The sequence below is a fragment of the Schistocerca piceifrons genome, chromosome 4 (genome assembly GCF_021461385.2).
Source record: "Schistocerca piceifrons isolate TAMUIC-IGC-003096 chromosome 4, iqSchPice1.1, whole genome shotgun sequence".
Classification (NCBI taxonomy): Eukaryota; Metazoa; Arthropoda; class Insecta; order Orthoptera; family Acrididae; genus Schistocerca; species Schistocerca piceifrons.
The window spans coordinates 11,489,007-11,508,479 of NC_060141.1; the positions used below are offsets into that span (position 1 = coordinate 11,489,007).

General features: G+C 44.1%; 1 protein-coding gene across 1 annotated transcript in view; it reads left to right on the plus strand.

The window, feature by feature from the left end:
• The window catches only part of LOC124795538 (epithelial discoidin domain-containing receptor 1-like), a 71,719-nt gene extending 53,146 nt beyond the window's left edge, over positions 1-18,573 (plus strand). Inside the window, exons 7-11 of the mRNA XM_047259609.1 lie at positions 430-563; positions 2,915-3,113; positions 6,842-6,982; positions 10,746-11,267; positions 17,829-18,573. Coding sequence (XP_047115565.1) covers positions 430-563; positions 2,915-3,113; positions 6,842-6,982; positions 10,746-11,267; positions 17,829-18,058 — 1,226 coding nt within the window. The 3' untranslated portion in view covers positions 18,059-18,573. The remainder of the gene's footprint in view (positions 1-429; positions 564-2,914; positions 3,114-6,841; positions 6,983-10,745; positions 11,268-17,828) is intronic.
• The last annotated feature ends 900 nt before the right edge of the window (positions 18,574-19,473 follow it).

The following is a 19,473-nucleotide window of genomic DNA, read 5'->3' on the forward strand; positions in this document are numbered from 1 at the left end:
TGTGGGTGATAAAGTAGAGAGAGATGGTGGGAGGAGGAGATGGACAGAGAGAGGAGGAGGAAGAAAGAGATGGACACACAGATTTGAGGGGAGGGGGAAGAGATGGATGGAGAGAAGGGGATGGGGAAATGGTCAGACAGTGGGGGGAGGAGTAGAGGGCAAAGAAAGGAAGTAGGAGACGATAGACAGAGATATGAGGGATGAAGAGAGAGGCGGAGAGTCGGGGGAGGAGGGATGAATGGCATGAACATTATCAATTTATTCATTATATATTATTATGGAGTTCCTGTCATCCATAAAATATGATCAAACTTAAGTTTTTTTATTTTTTAAGAGGTGTATCCTGATGTACACGTGCAGATTTCACAGCGGTTGTGACACTGAGTGGGAAGCTCATTCACAACCAAATCTCCTTCTCTGTCTGCTCAGACTGGCGGTGGGTTGGCTGGCACAACGCGACACACCAGGGTCAGCCTGTTGATGTGGACCTGGAGCTGGACGGGCCCCGGGAACTGACCGCCATCCAGATACACGCCCTGCACAAACCCGAACACGGCATCCAGGTAAGGACATTCAGCTCTGAAACGCTACATGCAAGCAACACTGTAAACAGTTTCCTTGTATAACAGAAATATTATTCGTACTATAAAACTGCTATAAACATATTTAATAGTTTAAATTTGAACTATACTATTAAATAAAACCAAAGATAAGGAAGTTGAATAAAGAGAAAGGCAAATACGCAGCAAGATTACATGTTCTAAGCATCTTCGAAACATATTCAAAAAGTCAAATATTGAACGGTTTTCACCTACATACATAATCCGCAAGTCACTGTGTTGTGCATGGCAGAGGATATCTTGCAGAACTGCTTTTCATTTGTCTGTTCCATCCACCACTGCACGGAGGGAAGTACGACTATTTATATGCCTCTGTGCCAGCTCCAATTGCTCTTATCTTCACGGTTTTTAAGCAAAATTTACGTTGGCATCAGTACAATCTCTTTTTAGTAAGCTGAAAATGGCAGTTCTCTAACTTTTCTCCATTATATTTCGTAACAATAACTTTTTCTTCCGTGCACATACTCGCATTTCTGTCCACGAAACATCTTGGTAATAACCTCGTGTAGATGGAACCTGCTAATAACAACGTAGGAGCACACACCTGAAGTAATTGTATGTCTTCCATTGTTCCGAACGGCTGGGGATCCCTAATTCTCGAGCAGTATTACAGAATGGTGACGCTGGTGCTCTTCCTTTATAGATGAACAACAGTTTCCTAAAACTCTCTCAATAAACCAAAGTGTACCATTCGACCGTCATGTGTTATTTTGCTTCTAAGCTGGTAGAAAAGCTCGACGTTGTGGAAACCATTTTTGATTTTGCTCTTCTTATTTCTACAACTTTTCATCACTTTGTTTACTCTCAATCCATGTTCTGCACATATTAGTCTGTTCATTCCATTCAAACGGTTTTGTAATTATTCTCTGCTTCCAGTGAGGACAGCTACGTCATTAGTGAATCTTATCATGAATATCTCTACACCCTGAATTTTAATCCCAATCTTCAACCTCTATCTTATTTTCCTGATTGCTTCTTCAAGTTATAGATTGAACAACAGAGGCGAAAGACTACATACCTGTGTTACATCGTCCTTGACTTGAGTACTTGGTTGTTGGTCTTGTATTCCTCGTAGTTAGTTTATTTTATACGTGTGGCTAGGGCCTCCCGTCCGGTAGACCGTTCGCCTGGTGCAAGTCTTTCCATTTGATACCACTTCGGTGACTTGCGCGTCGATGGGGATGAAATGATGGTGATTAGGACAACACAACAGCCAATCCCAGAGCGAAGAAAATCTCCGACCCAGCCGGGAACCGAACCCGAGCCGTCAGAATTGACATTCAGCTACCGGGGGCGGACCTCGCAGTTAGCGTATACCCTCCTTGATCTGACGACTTGTTTGTTGGTTGTGTATTCCTTGCAGTAACCATACACCCTCCTTGATTTGAGCACATCGTTGTTGGTCTTGTATTCCTTGCAGTAAGCGTACACCATCCTTGATTCAAGCACTTGGTTGTTGGTCTTGTATTCCTTGCAGTAAGGATACACCCTCCTTGACTTGAACACTTGGTTATTGGCCTTGTATTCCTTGCAGTAAGCGTACACCCTCCTTTATTTGAGCACTTGATTGTTGGTTTACCATTCCTTGAAGTAAGCGTACACCCTCGCTGATTTGAGCACTAGGTTGTTGGGCTTGTATTCCTCATATTAAGCATACACCCTCCTTAATTTGAGCGTTGGTTGTTGGTTTTGTACACCATCCTTGATTCAACCACATGGTTGTTGGTCTTGTATTCCTTGCAGTAAGGATACACCCTCCTTGATTTGAACACTTCGTTGTTGGTCTTGTATTCCTTGCAGTAAGCATACACCCTCCCTGATTAGAGCACATCGTTGTTGGTCTTGTATTCCTTGCAGTAAGCGTACACCATCCTTCATTCAAGCACTTGGTTGTTGGTCTTGTATTCCTTGCAGTAAGGATACACCCTCCTTGACTTGAACACTTGGTTGTTGGTCTTGTATTCCTTGCAGTAAGCGTACACCCTTCTTTATTTGAGCAATTGGTTGTTGGTTTAACATTCCTTGCAGTAAGCGTACACCCTCCTTAATTTGAGCACTTGGTTGTTGGTCTTGTATTCGATGCAGTAAGCGTACACCCTCCTTCATTTGAGCACTTGGTTGTTGGTCTTGCACTCCTTGCAGTAAGTGTACACCCTCCTTGATTTGAGCACTTGGTTGTCGGTGTTGCATTCCTTGTAAGCGGCGACCAGCCAGGTGAGTCGTTGGTGCGGCTGGAGGCCGCGGTACGCCGTGCCCGCGAGTCGTGACGCTCGGCCCGCCGCTCTGCTGCGCAGGTGTTCTGCGAGGTGTCGGTGCAGCTGAGCCTGGACGGGCGCCACTACCAGCCGGCGCTGCGGCGGCCCACGCCGGCGCCCGCCGAGGCCACCGTCAACGTGAGCGTGCCGCTGCAGCAGCGCGTCGCGCGCTTCGTCCGCCTGCAGCTGCACTTCGCCGACGCCTGGCTGCTCGTCAGCGAGCTCGCTCTGGACTCCAGTGAGTTGTACAGCGGCGCCATACAGGCGCTCTTCCTCTATGTTAATTTCGTAGATAACGGTAACTGTTGTACCGAAGATTGTATGGTAGAGGATACTGGTGTAAAGGTAGGGTTCCACAAACGTACACTGGTGTCCAAAATCCAAGCGTTCCCAGTACCTGCACAGTAGGGCCGGATCAATCATACACACTGTTGCACCTGCAACATTCCAGGTTCGTATCCTGGCAGGGTCGCCAGGTGAAACTTCTTAATATATATTTACTTGGACTGGAATAAGTGAGAAGGTGAAACTTCTACATTATTTAATTCTGAAACTGCTGACTGAAATTGACATACTGTCCCTTTACTTGTTTTTATCATTTAGTTTCTGACCTGCAGAACTATTCCTGACAAACAAAACTCAAACTTATTAATTTATTATCCATAATATACGAGGATAACGCGATCTGACTATTACATAACACAAGAGAATTGCCCTGAATTAGAAGAAATCCTAACAATAAGCCATACATTTTGTAAGTCACTTACCTCACAGAAAATCATTACACCAACTACAGCGATATAGCAAGCAGCTAAATAAAAGATTCTAACTACTGTAGGCTCTAACTACTAACAGGCATGTGGTTAGCAAAAGAAAGACTTTTTTTGCAGAGGAAACAATGTATTTAAGTACATTTTACCTTAATAATGTGACATCTAGTTCAAAAATATATATAATTGTCCGTGACATCCAGTTCCAAAAATTATATAATCGTCAACAACATTACATCTCCATGACGGACACACGTCCAGATCACCTGCTTGCGCTAACACTTCAGACCTCTAGCCTCCATCACTGCTAACTGAGAGGTTCTAGGCGCTTCAGTCTGGAACCGCGCGACCGCTTCGGTCGCAGGTTCGAATCCTGCCTCGGGCATGGATGTGTGTCATGTCCTTAGGTTCGCTAGGTTTAAGTAGTTCTTAGTTCTAGGGGACTGATGACCTCAGATGTTAAGGCCCATAGTGCTCAGAGCCATTTGAACCATTTTTTGCTAACTATTAACATCCAACTTATATTACAGCTGGCTATTAACCTCTAACTGCGAGTCCGACCAGCCACAGAGTCTCCTACAGAAGGCGCACAGCGCTGTCAGTGGTATTAATACAGAGCGCTGCGTAGCGCTGCCAACACACAAACACATTAACAGGTTTCTTACATCTTGTTATATACACTAATACTGAGATCAAATTCGATACAATTTGACCGCATTTGTCGGTGTATTGGATTCAGTACTATTGCACACACATTGTACACAACTATTCAAACCGACAGAATTAGTTTTCTTGCAGATATCCATGCCTGTAAATCGATTTCCACCACTGTACTTTGCAGAGGACATGAATTACTGCTTTTAACCTAATGTGTTTCATGTACTTTCTATACGGCACCCTAAGCCATTTACCAAGAAATGATGGAGATAGTTATGTAGTTAACTACAAATATCTTAAAACTGTGACCTGGACCGGAAATTGAACCTGGGACCTTTGAGTCGTGTTTGGATAGCTCAGTCATTAGACGACTTGCCGCAAAATGCAAAGATCGAAGATTCCAGTCCCCTTCCGGCACACACTTTTAATCTGCCAGGAAATTTCAAATCAATGCATACTCCGCTCGAGAGCGAAAACTCATTCTGGGAATTGCTTGTACCAGCAATGTCATTTCTTCCAGGAGTGCTAGTCCTGCTAGGTATGAAAGAGGACTTCTGTGAAGTGTGGAAGGCAGGAGATTAAGGTCTGTGAGGACGGATCGGGAGTGGTGCATGGATGGATCGGTCGGCAGAGCAATTTTCCTCTAAAGGCAGAGGCCCCAGGTTCGAGTCCCGTTCCACTGGTTTTAATCCACCAGTAAGTTCTGCGTTCTATGGAATTTACTATCAAAATATTTACGCACGAATACAGTTGAAAAATTTTAACTAGTTTCATGAAAATTTCACAACAGAATGTCATTTTTAACATTTAATTTTTCCTCCACTTTCATTCCCTGCTGAAGAGTGGGTGGGGTCTTGTGGAACAAAGAATTACACGATTATTTTTAATACTTTTCATTCGCAACCTCCAGATATTAGAGGCTGACCCTTGGCATAGTGACGCACCAAAGAATCACCAAGTACCTGAAGTACAGGAGGCTTAGTAGTCCACATGGGTGGGCCTCCAATTGGAAATTTTTGTGAAGAGATTTCACACTTGTGGCATATGCGCCACAGCCAAGAAAACCGCCAGAAAACGTTGGTCAGGACCGGAAGATGAGGAGTATTTTTATTTCAAATCTGGGATAATATTTTCCAGATATAAAATATGGAGCTTCATCTATGTGAATTTGTTCAGGGTTAAAACAGAGCAAGTGAAGGCAAGAGCTGTCCTAACTATTTTAAGCAATGCGCAAACAAATCCGAGTCCTTTTCTTTACCTTCTATTTTGTAAATATTCCATACGTAAAATTAGACAACAGTGGAAGCCTGTCACCGAAAGAGAGCCTCTCGCGTCATCGAAATTCAATTTATCCTACAGTATTCGAATGTCACAAGGGAGGCGCTGCAGATGCCAATTTTTTTGTTATGCCAGCCAGCTATCGAATTCGACATCATCCTGCAATGAACAATGAAATCTACTGGCTGAATCTGCCCATTTCGTTTCTACATTGCAGAGGTCGTACACAGTGTAAATATGTCTACTTAAAATAACAGTCCATGTACTAGCTAAGATTCAGTTCCTATTTACACAACAGGTAATAGTGCAAATATCCTACAATGTCGCATTTCAAGCGAAATTTTGGTTTAGACTACATATGAGTCTTAGGTAAGGCCAGAGATTAATACCGTTTTGGAGAGCTTCACCGCACACGCTCGTCGCACTTTCAGACAGCTTGCCTCGCTCCTGCCCTCCGTCTGAGTCGACTTACTTTATCCTCATCTTTCACTCGCTGTTGAACGGTAGGCGGGCTCTTGTGGAACAAAGAATTACTCGATTATTTTGAATACGTTTCATTTACAACTTGACGCTATTTTAAAGAGTAGAAACTCAACTTTAACAACAAGACCCTTATAATAACTACTATTCCTTGTTTTTCCATTTATGAGGTAGCGATATGAGACCTAGGTCTTAACGAAGGCGGAACGGCTTAGGATAGGCACCGTTCTACTACCTGTGTTGGACGAAACTCCTTTGTTCCACGGACTACAAAGAGAGCTAATTGGTCAGTATTACAACAAATAGAACCACATTGCTCCTTGGAAGGTCTGATACTGAAAGAGAAACTGTTCTACCAGGATGTATTATGAAAATAAATGATTCTCTGGTAAAGACGTTAATGCTGCGTAAGAACAAAAGGGCAAGGAGAAGAAGGCGGTGAAGAATGATATGGATCGATTGCGTCACAGAAGTAATGGATTCCAGCTCATGCAGGACAGAAGTAAGCGAGGTGCTTTACTTCATGGGATCACGGGAGGTTGGAATCGACTAAACAAACCAGAGACAGAGAAGTAGGCCATTTCTTTACGTAACGAACCGACCTAAGTGTTTTAGTTACACGGAGTTTCGGTTATCTAAGGATCTAGCACCCCGTAGGCAGGCGTACTTTGTGGAGAGTTCAAAATTATGATCACACTTCTAAGATGAGAGGCGAATCACAAGGTGCTAACTTCTTGGACAAGTCTCACTAAAAAGTACTTTTTCTTCTTGTCTCTTTCAGTGCCTGTACCTCGCAACGTTTCGCAGCTCTACCTGGAACAGATGTTTTACCAACAGGATAGCGCTCTCGAAGAGATAAACAGCCTAAATTCTGAAATACCGACGGAGAAGCCAGCTCAGAAGCGCAAGGAGATAGCACCTGGTGAGTAACTCAACAAGTTCTATGCGACTCGTTACGAAGCCTGTTTGAAAAATATTTATGTTCCATCCCATTCTCATAAAGATAGTTTTGAGAATAGCTGTGTGTTCATCACAACGAATAAGTATTTATTTTCCGTATTGCAGTTTCTGCATGTTACGTATGTACCATTTGTTGTAAAATCTCTAGTAACTGAAATCCAATAACAGTTTAAATTCCCACGATATCACAGTTAATTAATACTGTAATTTATAAGAGAATAATTTGGAACGAATTATCTGTCTCTAATGATCACTTAAATGTATAATACCATATGAATTAAGTTATAAAAACGCCATTAATACGATTTAAGTCAAGAGGCCGCACTAATTCTAGGTAAGAAGTGAATGCCTGCAGTTTCAAGTAGTATGCATGTACAGACGTGTGAGATCCGTTAAATATCATCTAGATACTGCTGAAATGACGGTATAGCGACTAGGAATTTAGTTAAAGTAGTTGGCTTCGAGTAGGTAAACAAAATTTCTATTTAAGAGCGCTAGATATCTGGATACCATAGTACGTTACTTAACATGTGATCAATGATCGCCAAAGTTTCGAAACATACCTTTTGTGGTCTAGTGTAGCATAAATTGTGCATGGTGTACATTACTACGATCTCCTACGGTGTAAATGACAATTGGGAGATATAAGAAAGGTGTGCTGATGGTGGACCGAAAGATGTTGATTCACATAATGCAGTCAATAATATCTATCTATGTATGTTGTAGTTCAGCATAGAAAGTACTATATCGTACATTTGCCACTGTGTATCAAATTTTAGTGTGTATTATGAGTATGATGATTTCGACACACTATGTTGGCCCCCGGATTCACCACATGTCGGAGAAAATGACTTTGTGATCGATGTTTCAATGACTCTAGTGGTAAAGGCCAACTGCCTGCCACAGCAGTTTCACCTCGATCTGCACAAACTGTTGTATAGGTACACGCAGAACACTGTGAAGGGTGTCTGGTAGGAAGCTGCTAACACTGCCTCCTGCAAATACACTCTGGCAACCACAGACTTACATTATTCGCGCTGCAGATATCGTTGCCCCCATGAAGCACGAACATTGCAGAGATACGGTGATTTGCGTGCCTCAGCGATTCAGGTAGTCGTACCGAAGGCACAATCACAATGGAGGCGTATGACTTCAGAGACCAGACTAATCTATAACTAGAATGGAAAATCTGGCAGAAGCCGACCTCCGGAAGATCAGTTTGGATTTCGGAGAAATGTAGGACCCTGCGAGCCAATAGTCACCCTAGGGCTTATCTTAGAAGATAGGTTAAAGAGAGGGAAATCTGAATTTGTTACATGTCTAGATTTTGACGAAGGTTCTGACAATGTTTTTTGGATCACACTCTTTGCAATTATGAAGGTAGCAGGGATAAAATATAGGGAGGAAAAAGATGTTTACACCTTGTACAGAAATCAGATTACAATAAAAGAAAGCAAGCAGAAACGTAGAAAGGGCATTAAAGTTGAATGAGCGAAAATAAAAACTTTAACGTAATTCTATCAGAGACAGCAAAGAACGTGGTACAAGAGTTGGATGAAGTATAATGTTTCCAAAACAGGACAAGAGATGAAAAAGAACCAAAGTAAAATGGGGTATGGAATGTGGTCAAATTAAATTAGGCGGTGGTGAAGACATTAGATTAGGAAACGAGACGCTGATCATAGTAGACTGTTTATGCTATTTGGGCAGTACAGTAAAGGCTGAAATATAGCGGATATAAAATGCAGATTGACTGTAGCAAGGAAAGCGTTTCGAAAAAAAAGAGAGATTTCTTAACATCTCTTGTAAATTTGAGTGTTACAGATCCTCGTCTCAAAATTTTTTTTTTACGGTGTTACCCTGGGCGAAGGTGATACGTGGGCGGTAAACAGTTCAGACATTGAGAGAATGAATGTGGTTCTACGGAACAATGCTGAAGGTTAGATAGGTAAATCTAGTAAGAGATGCAGAAGTACTGAGCAGATATTTTGATTAAATGCCGTCTTTTGTAATGAAGAGTAAAAGCGTAACGCTTTATTTTAGAGCATCCTCTGTGTTCAAGTTTGTTTTTTTTTTTTTTTTCGCCATTCGTTTCGTACATAAATGGTAGACTTTAGCACAGAGTGCTTCACTGACACAAAATAAACACACGCTTTTGTGTTAATGAAAAATCTATGTGCGCTAAAATTTAACTCATAACTGTAGAAGAAGGGAAAGGACGCTTTAAAATAAAACGAAACACGTTTGGTTTTAGTTAGACACTGTTACAGTCGCAAAACACAGTATATGTTATACGTAGTACGAATTTACTCACACTATGTACATTGAATGGCTCCGACTGTGGAAAAAAGAGGCCGAAGAACTAAGAAGAGAATAGATGCTGAAAAGAATGGTTGAGAATACAAATTTATGTCAGAAGTTGAGTAAAGAAGAATCGGTTGGCAGGAGATATTGTGAGCCACAAAGGAGTCGTAAATTTGATAATGTAGGTAAGTGTGAGAGGAGTAGGGTAAAGTTAGTTAGTTAGTTAGTGACGTGTTCCATTGATCAATAGCATGGAGAAACCGTTATCATGTGGAACGTGTGAAATGCAGAAGAACTGAGCGCACGAAACAAGTTTTTTTTCATTATAGTGTTATACCCAGATACTTCTATTGTCTATCCCATTCCCTGGCACAAAATGCATATATTATATCTCCACATTTATTTACTCATATTCAAGAATTTATCTATGGTATAGGCTACTGACTTCTTTTGATGTGTTATGTTTACTGAAGGAATTATACTTCTTGCAGCAGAAAATTGGATGTACTGTGTTTTTTCAAAGTTCAGACCAAGCCATTTATAGAAAACCAATTAATAACTGTTCCAAAGACCTTATTTGTATCATTTTCTACCTGACTTTCTTTTATTGGATAAATTGAGGAGGCAGAACAAAGGATGGTTACAGTATGCAGGTGAAGTGGATGGAGAGTTGTGGAGGCTTGCAACGGATAGACTAGCGTGGAAAGGGGCATCAAAGCAATCTTCGGACTGAATACCATAAGATCAGCAACAGATAACCGATAAGGCTGCAAACTTTGAGATGCCGTTGAGGTTAAATTAATAGTTAGCTTACCTACAGCAAGTGCATGACTGTTTGTGTCACTCGTTCTCCATCTTCGCGCAACAGTGTGTGAGAACAGTAATAAGAGTTGCACAGTTCTTCATAAATTGTTGTTCGTAGTGACACAATAGTAGGTTGTGCCGAGAGAGTGGACCTAATCATTCGAATTTCGTACTGGAGTAAAGAAGCTTGGAACCGCGCGACCGCTGCCGTCGCAGGTTCGAATCCTGCCTCAGGCATGGATGTGTGTGATGTCCTTAGGTTAGTTAGGTTTAAGTAGTTCTACGTTCTAGGGGACTGATGACCTCGGAAGTTAAGTCCCATAGTGCTCAGAGCCATTTGAACCATTTTGAAAGAAGCTTGCTTTGACGCCCCTCTCCACGCTAGTCTATCCATTGCAGGACTCCTCAACTCCCCATCCACTTCACCTGCTTATTGTAACCATCCTTTTTGTCCCTCCTCAATTTTACCCCTCTCCCCTCAAACTTGTAACATTATCAAACCTACAAGTCCTTTGTGGCTCACAATATGTCCTGCCAACCGATTCTTCTTTACTCTCTTAGACATTTTTTGACAACTGTACTAGATTCTACTTTCTGACTGTAACCATGGTTGGCAGCGACAAACGCGACGGGCTCGCAGCAGGCGTACGTGGGGCTGGTGGCGGGCGGGCTGGCGTCGCTGATGCTGCTGGCGCTGGCGGCGGCCGCCGTGGTGGTGGTGCGCCGCGGCCGCCAGAAGGTGGCGCTCCTGGCGGCCAAGCCGTGCGGCGGCTTCACGGCGGCGGCGGGGGCGGCGTCCGGCGGCGGACTGCCGCGCGCGGCGCCCGGGGGCGGCGTCTCGATGCGCGGCCTGCAGCTGTCGACGCCGCCGGTGCTGGCGCGCGTGCTGGGGGTGGCCGGCCACGCCAGGGTGGCCGCCGCCCCCACCGCCCCCGCCGCCCCCAGGCGCGCCTCCCCCGCGCCGCACGCCGCCGTCTGCAGCCTGTACGGCGGCCGCGGCGACGACAGCGCCAGCGGCAGCGGCAGCAACGGCGACGACAGCGAGAACTCGAGCGTCTACCACGAGCCCTACAAGCTGCTCTCCGCACAGCACGAGTATGGCTGCCTGCTGGCGCCCTCCAAGAGCCACGACTTCGCCGGTCAGTACCACAACGTTTTTCCTTTCTTTCAGTCATAGATAGCAAAGGACTTGGAACAACAGCTGAACGGAATGGACAGTGTCTTGAAAGAAGGATGTAAAATCAACTTCAACAAAAGCAAAATGAGGATAATGGAATGTAGTCGAATTACATCATGCGATGCTGGGGGAATTAGAGTAGAAAACGAAACAATGGAAGTGGTAGATGAGTATTGCTATTTAGGCAGAAAAATAATTGGTGTTGAGCGAAACAGAGAAGAAAAATGAATGTAGACTGGCAATGGCAAGGAATGTGGAATATATAATTAGGTGTTAGAAAGTCTTTCATGAACGTATTTATTTGGAGCGCAGCCATGTATGGAAATGAAACATGGATGATAAACAGTTTAGAAGTGAAATGAGTAGAAGCTTTTGAAATGTCTTGCTACAGAAAATGCTGAAGGTTAGATGGGTAGGCTATGAAAATAACGAGCAAGTACTGAATAGAACTGGGGAGAGAAGAAATATGTGGCACTTCTTGACTAAAAGAAGGGATCACTTGACAGGACATCTACATCCATACTCCGCAAGCCACCTGACGGTGTGTGGCGGAGGCTACTTTCAGAACCTCTATCGGTTCTCCCTTCTTTTCCAGTCTCGTATTGTTCGTGGAAAGAAAGTTGTCGGTATGCCTCTGTCTGGGCTCTAATCTCTCTGATTTTATGCTCACGGTCTCTTCGCGAGATATACGTAGGAGGGAGAGGGACTCCTCGGTGAAGGTATGTTCTCGAAACTTCAACAAAAGTCCGTACCGAGCTTCTGAGAGTCTCTCTTGCAGAGTCTTCCACTGGAGTCTATCTGTCATCTCCGTAACGATTTCGCGAATCCTTAATGATCCTGTAACGAAGCGCTCTGCTTCCCGTTGGATCTTCTCTATCTCTTTTGACAACCCTATCTCGTACGGATCCCACACCGGTAAGCAGTACTCAAGCAGTGGGCGAACATGTCTACCGTAACCTACTTCGTTTGTTTTCGGATTGCATTTCCATAGGACTCTTCCAATGAATCTCAGTCTGGCATCTGCTTTACCGACGATTAAACTTATATGGTGATTCCATTTTAAATCACTGCTAATGCCTAATCCCCGATAATTTATGGAATTAACTGCTTCCAGTTCCTGACCTGCTAGATTGTAGCTAAATGATAAACGATCTTTCTTTCTATGTATTAGCAGTACATTACACTTGTCTACATTGAGATTCAATTACGATTCCGTGCACCATGCGTCAATTCGTTGCAGATCCTCCTGCATTTCAGTACAATTTTCCATTGTTACAACCTCTCGATATACTACAGCATCATCCGCAAGAAGCCTCAGCGAACTTCCGATGTTAGCCACAAGGTCATTTATATTTACTGTGAATAGCACCGGTCCTACGACACTCCCCTGCGGCGCACCTGATATCACTCTTACTTCGGAAGACTTCTCTCCATTGAGAATGACATGCTGCGTTCTGTTACCTAGGAACCCTTCAGTCCAATCACGCAGTTGGTCTGATAGTCCATCTGTTCTTACTTTCTTCATTAAACGACTGTGGGGAACTGTATCGAACGCCTTGCGGAAGTCAAGAAACGCAGCCTCTGCTTGGGAACCCGTGTGCTTAATAGCTTGTTTGTCCGTGTCAGATCCGAAACTTTGTTGCCAGAGGTAGGTTTGAGGTAGTATGTGGCATTAGACGTCTACGCACAGGTCATCTAATTCTACATCTACATCTACATCTACATTTATACTCCGCAAGCCACCCAACGGTGTGTGGCGGAGGGCACTTTAATTGCCACTGTCATTACCTCCGTTTCCGGTTCCAGTCGCGCATGGATCGCGGGAAGAACGACTGCCGTAAACCCTCCGTGCGCGCTCGAATCTCTCTAATTTTACATTCGTGATCTCCTCGGGAGGTATAAGTAGGGGGAAGCAATATATTCGATACCTCATCCGGAAACGCACCCTCTCGAAACCTGGACAGCAAGCTACACCGCAATGCAGAGCGCCTCTCTTGCAGAGTCTGCCACTTGAGTTTGCTAAACATCTCCGTAACGCTATCACGGTTACCAAATAACCCTGTGACAAAACTCGCCGCTCTTCTTTGGATCTTCTCTATCTCCTCCGTCAACCCGACCTGGTACGGATCCCACACTGATGAGCAATACGTATAGGTCGAACGACTGTTTTGTAAGCCACCTGCTTTGTTGATGGACTACATTTCCTAAGGACTCTCTCAATGAATATCAACCTGGTACCCGCCTTACCAACAATTTTATATGATCATTCCACTTCAAATCGTTCCGCACGCATACTCCCAGATATTTTACAGAAGTAACTGCTACCAGTGTTTGTTCCACTATCATATAATCATACAATAAACGATCCTTCTTTCTATGTGTCTGCAATACGTTACATTTGCCTATGTTAAGGGTCAGTTGCCACTCCCTGCACCAAGTGCCTATCCGCTGCAGATCTTCCTACATCTCGCTACAATTTTCTAATGCTGCAACTTCTCTGTGTACTACAGCATCATCCGCGAAAAGACGCATGGAACCTCCGATACTATCTAACGGACAGCTGATTTGAGTACACAGAGATGGCACCCTATAGAGACCCATATGGGTTGCATCAGATTTACATCAGGCGAATTTGGTCGACGAGATACCAGAGTGAGTTCGCTGTAATGCTCCTGAAACCACTGTAGCACGGTTCTGGCTCCGAGACACGGACAGTTATACTCCTTAAAGATGACATTGTCGTCGCGGAACATACCAACCACGAAGGGATACAGGTGGTTCCTAGCTGTCATCGTGTCTTCGATTACTACCAAAGGTCCCATCTAAGCGTAGCAGAATACATCCCACAGAGCAATACTGCACCCGCCAGCTATTGTCTGTGGTGCGATGAAGGCGTTTGTGGAGACGAGCATCAACCTAGTTCAGCAATGTACGAGGTGCATTCAAGTTCTAAGGCCTCCGATTTTTTTTCTAATTAACTACTCACCCGAAATCGATGAAACTGGAGTTACTTATGGACGTAATCGCCCTGCAGACGTACACATTTTCACAACGCTGACGCCATGATTCCATGGCAGCGGCGAAGGCTTCTTTAGGAGCCTGTTTCGACCACTGGAAAATCGCTGAGGCAATAGCAGCACGGCTGGTGAATGTGCGGCCACGGAGAGTGTCTTTCATTGTTGGAAAAAACCAAAAGTCACTAGGAGCCAAGTCAGGTGAGTAGGGAGCATGAGGAATCACTTCAAAGTTGTTATCACTAAGAAACTGTTGTGTAACGTTAGCTCTATGTACGGGTGCGTTGTCATGGTGAAACAGCACACTCGCAGCCCTTTCCAGACGTTTTTGTTGCAGTGCAGAAAGGAATTTGTTCTTCAAAACATTTTCGTAGGATGCACCTATTACCGTAGTGCCCTTTGGAACGCAATGGGTAAGGATTACGCTCTCACTGTCCCAGAACATGGACACCATCATTTTTTCAGCACTGGCGGTTACCCGAAATTTTTTGGTGGCAGTGAATCTGTGTGCTTCCATTGAGCTGACTGGCGCTTTGTTTCTGGATTGAAAAATGGCATCCACATCTCATCCATTGTCACAACCGACGAAAAGAAAGTCCCATTCATGCTGTCGTTGCGCGTCAATATTGCTTGGCAACATGCCACACAGGCAGCCATTTGGTTGTCCGTCAGCATTCGTGACACTTTTCGCATTTTCAGGTTGTCATGCAGGATTGTGTGCACAGAACCCACAGAAATGCCAACTCTGGAGGCGATCTGTTCAACAGTCATTCGGCGATCCCCCAAAACAATTCTCTCCACTTTCTCGATCATATCGTCAGACCGGCTTGTGCGAGCCCGAGGTTGTTTCGGTTTGTTGTCACTCGATGTTCTGCCTTCATTAAACTGTCGCACCCACGAACGCACTTTCGACACATCCATAACTCCATCACCACATGTCTCCTTCATCTGTCAATGAATTTCAATTGGTTTGACACCACACAAATTCAGAAAACGAATGATTGCACGCTGTTCAAGTAAGGAAAACGTAGCCATTTTAAGTATTCAAAACAGTTCTCATTCTCGCCGCTGGCGGTAAAATTCCGTCTGCCGTACGGTGCTGCCATCTCTGGGACGTATTGACAATGAACGCAGCCTCATTTTAAAGCAATGCGAATGTTTCTATCTCTTTCCAGTCTGGAGAAAAAAAATCGGAGGCCTTAGAACTTGAATGCACCTCGTACAACGAACGGTGCGCTCCGAAACACTTCGGCGTGCACGGGCATCGATCTCTTTCGGCAGAGGTGCCAGAGATCACCATCTATCCTATTTTACAGAGCAGACTAGCCTCCAATCCCCACGTTCTGTGAAGAGTCACGGACGTCCCGCCTACTGGTAGTTTCGATGTACTTCTGCTTCTTTCTGTAGATGGTCACGACAGTAGAACGTGAACATTCGAGCAGCTTCGTTGTTTTCGAAATACTCGTTCACAGACCTTGCGTAATAACGATCTGCCCATTGACAAACTCGCTTATCTCAATTTATTTCCTCATTTGCAACGCTCATCTTTGCTGGGGTGATGCTCCATCCGTGTCTGCTCCGCTTACACAGTTTTGTTACCGCATCACTTGCCTCTAACGCCGCCAGGTTTCATCCAGTGTTGCTATGGGCAGTGGTCATAATGTTGTGGCCCATCAGTGTGTGTGTGTGTGTGTGTGGGTGGGTGGGTGGGTGGGTGGGTGGATGTGTAGACTACACTCTAATATTGTGTTACACTTACATCTTTAGTTGATGGATTCATTCATAATGTTGCCTACTTTGAGTGGTGTCTCTAAAATATCGGCCCTCAATGAGAATCTCCACAATACGTAACTAACACCGTGTCTCTACTCTAGCCTTGCTCAAGAGACACAGGTTTCGTTTTTTATGCATTCTTCTTCACTTTCGCAGTAGCTCTGCTGATTGGTCATTTATGTTGCGCCTCGTTCTGGACCACGAATTCATTCTAAATAATGAATATATCCATTCATTATTTTAACGTAAAAACATATTATTTGGAAAAAAATCTTTCAAAAGGATCTCTCTGTTCAGTAATCAGTCTGCTGTTGGAATGTCTTTTCTCTAACGTTATGGCAGACAGTATACCGAATACCATGAGAGGGGATGAACCATCGGGATGGAAGACACTGTATTTATTATCTGAAAACACAACACCGCCACATTATTAGAGCCACTAATCCATTTCAATTTCCTCCTCTCTTCTGCACCATGTTTAATCGGACCATATGACGTGTTTCCACTGCTCAGCAGTCCACGATTTATTCTCCTGACACCATGCTTTACGCTTCTCTGCGTTGGTTGTCGTCATCAGTGGTTTCGGTACAGCAGTTCGTTCACGAATATTCGCTTTACGGAGTTCTCGGCGGACAGTGTCGATAGATACGGGGTCACCAAGATGGCTATTGAGCTCTGCAGTTACTTCACCTGCCGTAGTTTTGCGTTGTTGTGACACAGCTCGTATATGCTTAAGACGATCTCAGTCATTTAGTTTTGCGCCGACTACTACGTTTACAAAATTATGTCTTTTCTTGTTTTGTATAGGCTGTCATGACTGTTGAAACAGTTGCTCTTGAAACATTCAATAAGTTGGCTGTCTTCGTTACTGATGCTCCAGCTAATCGGGCCCCCACAATATGCCTTCTTTGAACTCTGTAAGGTCTCTCATTGCACGTCGACCTCAGAATCTGAACGCAAATACGAAGTGTGAACTTCTCATAAACAACCTGGACTGATGCCTAGTCCGTACGGAATACACACAGTCTAGAGCGACCGATGCCTTACCCTCAAACACAACCATCTCATTACTACCAATGTTGACATTATTTTGCCTTTCCCCTGTAGATAGTAGAGTCGGGTGTGAGTGGAAGTTGAATCAAGAACAGGTCTTTCGCTAATATCATTCTTTTGAGTCGGCAATCGAAGAACCATCTTCTGGGACAGTTGTGAGAGGGCAGCTGAAAATCCGAACGAAAATTGATATTTGACTTAAAAGATTTAGACAACATTGTCTATAGAGTGGAGCAATCTGGTGCTATCCTTAGGTTAAAATCAACAATCGAGATAGCAATAACATTTGTTTATTGATCAGTTTCGGCTTATCGCAAAGCCAACCTTACAATTTTTGGGACCCGTATGGTGCTGGTGCCTCCTCGTTATTTTACGTGATATCACAATAGTACACGATCGCGGTATCACGTGAGAAACTTAGCAGCCGCCTGCACCAGTCATACGGATTATAAAAATTCTGAGGATGCCTTTACCATAAGCCGAAACCGGTCAATAAACAAATTGTTGTTGCGATCTCAACTGTTGATTTTAACCTAACGATATTTGAGTTCCATAAACAGCGTAGAATGGCGCATGGTGAAAGATGTTGCTATCTGAGTTAGCTCTGTTCATTTCACACTTCAGCGGCACTCAGCACTGTTGCACCAAGAACTGAACGCTAGATGCGCCCTCTCTTGTTGCAGACTTCTCGATCGTGAGCGTGAGCAGCTTCCACGACGACCTGCATTTCGTGGGCAGCATCTCGCGTCCCGTGACTCCGCACCACCACAAGAACGGCGCTGCCTCTCCCGGCAAGAGGGGGAACTACTACGCAGCCACGGACATCGTCAACGTGGGCCAGGGCGACAGGGACAGTTTCACCAAGTACGCCGTCACCGACTTTATAGTCTGCGACAACTTGCCGCACATTTAACCACCGCTGAACGCTTCAGTCGACCCAGTGGAGTGAAACCAACTTCTGAAACATCTCCGACACATTACTTGGAACAGTTTGGACAAGTGCAGAGCGAGAGTGACTTTTCGCAGTAAAGCGAAGGTTCAAGGCGATCTTGTCGCCGCATTATGCCCTCTCGTCCCACGAGTGGGCAGCTACGTGAAGGAAGTTCGTTCGGAAACAATCACGTTTTTTGTCATTTATAAATTGTATCTTATTAACTGTATGTTCAGGTGGAAAGATTTTTACATATCTGTTAGATGTAAAGCACTGTATCACTGAGATCGGATGTTGATGTGCACTGTTACACTCACACACAGAATCAGTGAACATGTCCTCGTTCTTCGGCCTTGTACGACCCAGTGTGGCAAACGTCTGTGCCTCTTCGTTCCCTGTATTTGTACAACTTCTAAATGGCAAACATATGTTTCTATATTGTGTAATAATAATTTTCTAGTTTATTACGAAATAAAATTGACAATCATTCGATGTGACTTTGATGTTCTTGGTTTGCCAGAGCGACATCCCTTATTGACAGATTTACAGCTACTGAATGTTCCTCCTTATTATCGACACTATGACAAAAAAGAAAAATTTGCTGAAGTTACGCGGGGACTTCAAGAAATAAGTTACACATTAGAATGACAGACCAAGCTACATTTACTGAAAGCCTCACTATACTTCATGGTGACACACATATATGGCAATATTTTCCAATACTCAGCAAAACTCTCTGTCAACAACGGTGAAAACGCTTTGCCAGTTCTGCTCCTCGAAAATAGGAATCCGCTTCTTGCTGAGTCTTTCGAGAAAGGCTGTGTGAACGCCCTTATCGCTGGGAAATCTCTTTGTGCTACCTGTTCTTTCAGTTTGCTGATAAGATGTAAATCGCACTGGAAAGATATGGCGGGTGCTCCCAAACTTACTGAGCAGTGTGCGCTGTCAAGCGTCGTATTGTCGTGCAGGAGGTTAACGCCTGTACTTCATTTTCCCTGCGTCTTGTTGTTTATGGCGTTGCGCAGCTATGTAACTGTTGCTTAGTACAAATCTAAAGGTGGTGCCATCTGCCATGAGTACTGTGCACGCATCTCCGTCACACCTTCACAGGAGAAGAAAACGGCGACCATGACAATCCCTAAAGACAGCGCAATTTTGGATTTCGTCCGTGGAGGCAAGGTGATGCGTATCTATTCGATTCACGCTCCATTTGTTGCAAACGTCAAATAACGGACCCACGTATGTTCCTTATGATGTAACTCAGGAAATCAACACTGAACTCCCGGTTCTCTTGGGAAGCGTACTCCTCTCTATAAAAGAGGCTCAAACGACTCATTAATTTACAAATCAGTTAATGGGTTAGATGTTTGGTTCAAAGCTTGTAGCGAGGAAAAATT